Source organism: Lepidochelys kempii, chromosome 10 (genome assembly GCF_965140285.1).
Source record: "Lepidochelys kempii isolate rLepKem1 chromosome 10, rLepKem1.hap1, whole genome shotgun sequence".
NCBI classification, from domain to species: Eukaryota; Metazoa; Chordata; order Testudines; family Cheloniidae; genus Lepidochelys; species Lepidochelys kempii.
Genome location: NC_136389.1, coordinates 65277794 through 65285039, shown reverse-complemented (window position 1 = coordinate 65285039; position 7246 = coordinate 65277794). Strand labels below are relative to the sequence as shown.

General features: G+C 42.1%; 1 protein-coding gene across 2 annotated transcripts in view; it reads left to right on the top strand.

Annotated features, from left to right (window-relative positions):
* The first annotated feature begins 224 nt into the window (after nucleotides 1–224).
* The window catches only part of SHC4 (SHC adaptor protein 4), a 51478-nt gene continuing 44456 nt past the window's right edge, over nucleotides 225–7246 (top strand). For both annotated transcript variants that reach the window (XM_078854464.1, XM_073303952.2), the window contains exon 1: nucleotides 225–1841. In XM_078854464.1, coding sequence (XP_078710590.1) covers nucleotides 1257–1841 — 585 coding nt within the window. In that variant the 5' untranslated portion in view covers nucleotides 225–1256. The remainder of the gene's footprint in view (nucleotides 1842–7246) is intronic.

Here is a 7246-nt window from a genome sequence, read left to right as displayed (position 1 = left end):
CAATTAAAAAAAAATGAACTTAGTTTCTAGGAAAGATGCATCACATCTTCTCACAGGAATCGTACCATATGTCCTAATATCAGTGGAACAATAGATTCAATTATTGGCTTCTGATGGTGCCTTTCAGACATAATAGCAAAATAGAATTTTTGCTATGTTCTGAGCAAAAACTGTATTACTGGCACATTAAAACTGTTCTCTCCTCCCTCCCTGCCCCCCCCCCCCCCGGGCAAAAAAAGTCATTTTTTTCATGGCTACTCCTTTAGTGTATTTATGGTGCATGAGTCACCAGGCTTTCTTCTGATTGGATGAAAATTAAACACCCCTGGGACTGTCAGTCAGTTATAGCCATTCTCAGCTTCATTCACAGATTTATTAGCTTGCACACAGAGAAATTCATTCAGAAAACTTCATTCACAAAAACGGCAACACTCTCTTCAGAATTTTGAACAGAAAAATTCTGCTGTAACCTGGCTTTTAAGGAAAAGCTAGAAATGACTCAAGGGCTGGCAAAGAAGCTGCGCAAAGATGATGATGATGAGTCTGGAGATTTGAAGTAAAATTGTGCTGGACCATACAAATATTGAGCGTATTTCTAGATTGCGATGCTGAATGACTTTAAAAACAAGAATTAGCAAGATTTGTATTAAGAACTGCTGACTACATTCAGAGAATTATTTTGCATGTTTTTTAAAATCATATTGTGTGAATAAAGAATGTGCAAATTGCAGAACCATGATTTTTCTTTCCAGTTGCGCAGCTGAATACAAAATGCTAAGAACAGGGCTTGTAAGGTATCTCTTTGGATTCCTGCTAATCTAAAATTGCTTTTGAGATTCTCTAGATCTTGCATTGCTTTCTGTGGAATATTTTTTTTTTTTTAGTCTTTTCAGCAGCCGAGGGTTCACAGTTAATGATGCAGGCTATAACAGTGAGTGTTCAAAGCTGAGAATGATTTAGAGGCTTGCTTGCTTGTGGCAGAAGTGATTTTAGATATGGATAGCATCTCTTCAGATTAACCTGCTGTAGCATTGTTATACCTGTGTGTATGTTTCCTTTAGCATAACTTACAGATGACCATGCAGACTTAAGCTATGTTTATTAAGAAAAATAAGCCACGGGTGAAGCAGTCAACAAAAAATATCCAATTGGTGTCTGTTTTTAAAATAGTTTGAATTGCTTAATTTCCATGTCATTTACCTACAAGAAGAAAGCCAATTTATGCAACAGTATCCAGTTACAGAACTTCCAAGGCTATGAGAGAACGCAGTCAGCACAGTCTCAGTGGACACGTACTGTATGTAGGACGATTTAGACACCCAGGAATGCTTCACAGGGCTAAATACAGTCGCTTTAGGGATGATTTTATAACATCATTAGAGGAAGGTACACAAAGTAGTTCTTTAAATATCAAAGGCTCCTCTTCATCTTCTCATTCCTCAACACCTCATTTGCCAGTTGAGGATGTCACCTTGGGGACACAGGACAGCTCTACCACTTTGTGCACTTTGATTCCCCGAATGGCTAATATTAAATTATCCAATCCATCTAATCTGCCTGGTTTTAAAAACTTCTGTCTGGGGACAAAAGAGGTGCCAAGAATTAAACTCACAGAGTGTGTTACAGTTCCAAGCAGCCCAACCTCACCAGAAATCAGTTTAATCAGCTGCCTGCCTACTTCTTATCCACGGCAGGACCCGGACAAACTCGATGTAAATGCAAAACCTCAAGATGACTGCATCTTGCTGGGCTTTGAGTCTGCCCCTCTAAGCAAACAGGACAAACCTCCGGTGCAGAGTGGAGAGGACATTGTGAAGACTGGCATGACCTACTGTGTACGAGTAAGTAGCTTCTCTCAGATTTTCCACTAAAAAGCAAATAATCAAATTGTGTGGGCTTGTGCAACATAACCTTCCTTTCCCCACTTCTTCACTAGGTACTGAAATCACTGGATACGGCATGTTCCCTGTTTCCTGAGGCCTTGTATAAATGACGTGTTGATTATACCAAGGGGAATTAAAGTACATAAGTAATCCAAAGGAGTAATGTAATAGTAGTCTCCAAAAGCATTTCCTTGAAGGTTTATTATAAGAAATGCTCCTTAAGCAGATTAACTGATTTGAAAAAAGAATAAGGAAGTGCATGTTTGAGGGAGGTGAACACTAAATAATTTCTTTATCCCCTTTACAGCAATCCTGCAGCACAAAATCGCAAATGGGTCGTAACGCTGTCATGTTGCTGTAGGCGTGTAATAGTTGCTGAGAATCCTACTGTAAATTGTAGTTCTTTTGCATCATCTCTCCTGGAAACACCAAGGGTGTTTGCTTTCATGCAGCATGTTTTATAGTCCTAAATTGGCATTTGGAATGCGTCGGATTTTCCTAGTACCACCAGTGCATGCGGTAAACCCTTTTATCCGTTTAGGAGCTGTCCATTCATGGAGGATATCTTTCATTTTCAGTGCTGTGCTGGTACTGTTATATTTTGTCTCTCTATTTTTCACTCTCTGGTGGGAAGAAAACCTTGCTGCATGAATGATTCCCTGCAAACTGTATTTTCTGCTTCCCTCCCGCACGGCACACGCATCATTTCTTTTTCTTCTTTCCCAGTGTAGATTTTACAGTTGTTACCCTAATTCTTGCACTGTGAAAAGAACTGACAGTTGCTTCCCAGGGACCTTCGACCCTGACCTTTTCATTTCTTAAGGTTCATCTCCTGTCTAACAGCTTTCCAAAATGGAAGCCTGTCTACATTAGGCACAGAGAAAGCTTTTGCCATGGGAAAATTACAGCAAAATTTTTTTCAAGTTACTTCAGGAATAATGGCGTAAGAGGCTGGGCAAAGTCATGGCTTCCGTACTTTGGTTTGGCATGATTTTTGCTTGACAAATTGGTGATTTCTTATAGCCCTATTATCCTTTAGGTGCGTACAAATTGTTTTATAATTTGTTCCAATATCTTTCTAGGTATCAAAGTTAGGCTGACCAATCTATAATTCTCCTGGTGCTCATTGTTCCCCCTTTAAAAAAAGAAAAAAAAAGATACTATATTTACCCTTCTCCAGTCCTCCAGACCAGTGGTTCTCAAACTAGGGCTGCTGCTTGTTCAGAGAGAGCCCCTGGCGGGCCGGGTGGGTTTGTTTACCTGCCGCGTCTACAGGTTCGGCCGATTGCGGCTCCCACTGGCCGTGGTTTGCCACTCCAGGCCAATGGGAGCCGCAGGAAGCGGCGCGGGCAGAGGGATGTGTTCCAAGTTTTGGCTAGCTCTAGCATCTGGTACAGGCCACTGACAAACCCTGGATGCTGACTTAATGGTCCATGATCTCGGATGGTATAGCAATTTCCATGTTTCTGTGTTCCAAAATATGTTTGGTACTAGATCTTTTAGAGCGTATAGAAGGAAATGTATTTACATATCCTTTTTTTCATGTACTGCCTAATTGGTGTCTTCCTATAGAAAGACTGAGTAGCTAGACAGCATGAACTGTCTATATGTTGTTTGCCAATAGAACGTGTGGGACTGTCCGTATTCATTATAATCAGACTGGGGACTGCACAGTGAGTTACTGTACTATACTTGCTGTTCTCAATTTGATAATTACTGTGGACAAGGCTTGCCAAGAAGTGATTATAACTATGCACAACAGTCACAAAGACAGGCTGGCTATATGTTCTATTCACAACAAGATACAGACCGATGAAAATAGTGTCTTTCCTTAATACCATACAACTCTGAAGGCCCAATCCACAGAGGTTGCTAGGGATCATTTTGCTGACTTCCATGGTCATTGAATCAGGCCATAAAACAGTACTTTAACAGTACTACAACAGCTCAGTCTTTAAATCAATAGTATGAACAGTCTGCAAAATCTTGAATGATTTTGTTAAGCACATGTCTGCAACAAGTCTTATTTACTGGAGTCCCCTATTAAAAATATTGAAGGGGAAATTGTTGGATATTTTAGAATTTAATATTATATAATGTACTAATATCATGTAGTTTACATTTTTTCACAACACTCTTTCTCTTTACCAATATAAGTGCTATTCATCTGATAGCTGTTGGGTTACCTCTATAAAATAAGTTGGGGGTCTCTTGAGTAAGGGGGTTTGCAAGAGTGGCCTTAAGGCAGGAAGTGAGGAATACCATGTCCACTTTGAAGTTTTTCCTGAGAGATCATGCACAGGAGCTTCTCTACCGTACTCCATTTCATGGTGGATAGGTCCATCTATTAGCCAAGATGGTCAGGGATATAACCCCTTGCTCTGGGTGTCCTTAAACTTCTGATTCTGAGAAGCTGGGACTGGACAACAGGGGATGAATCACTTGGTAATTATTCTGTTCTGTTCATTTCCTGTGAACCAGCCGCTATCAGAAGCCAGGATACTGGGCTGACCCAGTATGACTGTTCTCATGTTACCCTGTGCAATCTTGCCTTTACTCACAGGTGATTTCTTACTGAAATCTGCATGAGAAAACTAATGAGAGGATCCAAGTTGTATTATCCAGGTTACATTAGGGGTGTCTGGGGGCAGGGTTTGGTGTATTTTGAGTCAAATCTTAGCTAACTTTATAGGTGTTCCGTACAACATTTTTCTTGTATTATTTTAAAAATAATCAAATTGGCTCCCTACAAAACCATCCCAACCTGGGGATGAGCTCCCATTGAGTATGGGGGAGCACTACCAGCTGCTGGCCCCCCAAAACAAAATAAAAAATATTCAACGCTGCAAAACATTGTAAATTGAGGCTATTTTGGTTCTATATTGTCTTAAAACTCATTCTCTCATTTTGTTTCTTCAGTCATTATGATTTCTGTTACAGTAGTTGCTAAGACTGGGGCCTGGTGGGGCTAGGCACTGGATAGACAGTTGCCCTGCCCCAAAGAGCTCTCACACTAGAGCCCCAATCCTGCAAAGGTTTAAACACCCGCACGACTTTCCATATCTGAGTAGTTCCATTGGCTTCAGTGGGGGACTACTCAGGTGTGTAATATTATGCACAGTCTTAAGTCTTTGCAGGTTTGGGGCCAAGGTAGGCAAAGGGTGTGAGAAAGGAAAGCGTGGCCATCCCCACTTGGCAGAGGGGGATTTGCGATTTAAATGATTTGCCAAAGATCACACAGTGAATCTGTGGCAGAGCCAGGAACTGAGCTGCGGTCATGTGACTTGGTGAAAACTGATAAACCCATAACACTCTAGTAATGTAAATGCCAGGATCTGGCCAGAAGCAGGAAAATAACAGGTCACATGCAGTTTTAGTAGCAGCAATGTTTTTATTATGCCTGCAGAGTCTCATGCAGCTAAAGCTCCGGTTTTTGCGGCTTTTTGGAGCTGGAGATGTAGTCCCAAAAGCATGGATTGAGTCACTCAGATATAGGATGGACACACATATGTTTGGCATTTTGCCAAGCCGACCCCCAAAATAAATGAAAAATCCAAGACTCTCCTGGGAAGTAGATTAACTTCCGTGACTCACTGCTTCTCAGTCTCATCTATGAGTCATGAACCAGGATGTATTTTTAGCTCTTTTGCTGTGACAGGCATAGCACTGGGTGCAAGTATTTTATTGTAATATCCATGGCCAAATGAATAAGAACACAGGTGTTTAGCTGAACCACCCCTGTGGGTCAACAGCTTACAGGAACATTGGGTGAAAGGAGCAGGCAGCAGTGGTTGTAACCGCTGATTTAGGAATTCCCATGAGTCCTGCTCCTGTATAGCCTGTCAATGGCGGCCTGGCCCAGTGGCTTATCAATTGTGATTAGTCCTTTGTTTCAGTATTCTTCTCCCTGCGCGAGTAGAAGGTGATGGGAACATGGCAGAAGCAGGTCCATCAGCCCCTCTAAGGAAGGGAGTGACCTATGGCAACTAAACAGCCATTTCTCTGCGATGGCTTGTAAAATGTGGCGGGTGCTGGGCAGTCCTGCTATTTGATAGCCCTAAGGATTAAATTCTTCTATCCACAGAGCAGGTTCGGCCTGGGCAGCGGTAGCGCAAACTTCCTCAGTGCTCTGGTCATGTGTTTCACCCTGACTTGGAGGTACCACTGCTAGCAACGTGCGGCAGGAGGGTAACACAAACTCTGTCCGTGGTCTCTGCTGCGACAGCCAAGAAGAGACGGATAGTATCCTCTCCGATGAACAGAAGTCCATCAAATAGCCATCAACTGTTACCAACTTTAACTCCGTATTGACCGTGTTTACACTGGTACTCAGGTTCTTCACTGTAGCAAGTGGTTTCTAACAGAAAATCGTGCCGCTTAGGCCTTTTACCTCATCTGAAGCTGGTAGCTCAAAGCAGGGCTGAGCTTTGAAAGAATCCGGTTAGGGCTAGAGCCTGCAAAGGGGCCCAGTGCAGCCAGTTGGAAAATACATTTGATTTTCCACAAAAAAAATCTGCAAGTGAATATTTTGTTTTCATTGAAATTTCTCAGCGATTTTTTTAAAATGATTTTTGTCAAAAAATGGGGGGGGGGGGAATGCAACCAAAAATAATGCTTTTCTTGGGTAAGTTTCCATTTGGTGAAAGTAATTTTTCGTCCCAAAATGTTTTTGCGTTAAAGGATTTTGACTTGCTCTAGTGCTGAGAACCATCTGCTTCCGTTTGGGTTCTAGTCTAGTCTATATGGCTTCTTATTCTGCCCTCAGCCCCGGAGTATCAGAACACCTGCCAGTAGTGCATGAAGCAACCTAACATCTGTCACACATGGTTCATGCTTTCTCTGGCTCATCCTCTCCCTAGGGGGAGAATTGTGGATGTAGTGCAGTGTTTTGTTTGCTCTGTTGGATTTTGTTTGGGGTTGGAAGGTGTTCAGAGTTTTGCAGGAGAAACTCAGCACCCTGCAGGTTGGGGAACAGGCAGTTAAAGAATTTCTGGAGGAACGAAAAACCTGGGGCAGAACTGAAAGGTTCAGCTGGTCATTAGCAGCCTGATGTGGTGGCTGATAATGACGACATAAACCAGAAAACTGAAAGAAGAAGAAGAAAGAACAAAACCAAACCTCAAACCACCACCTTTCTGAATTGACGAAAATAGAATTTTGAACTGTGTGTTGCTATGGTTAGAGTTTTGTTGACGGTACCTGACCCTTTCTAACAGTTAGACCAATACGTAAACCAACAGGAGGGCAGGGCTGTCACTGGAGCAATCAGGCTTGGTACAGTGACTACCAGAGCTTGTTATTTATGGCTTTGTGACCGTTTCCTTAGCCTTTGGCTCCACTAAAAGTTCAGAGGCGCATCATAA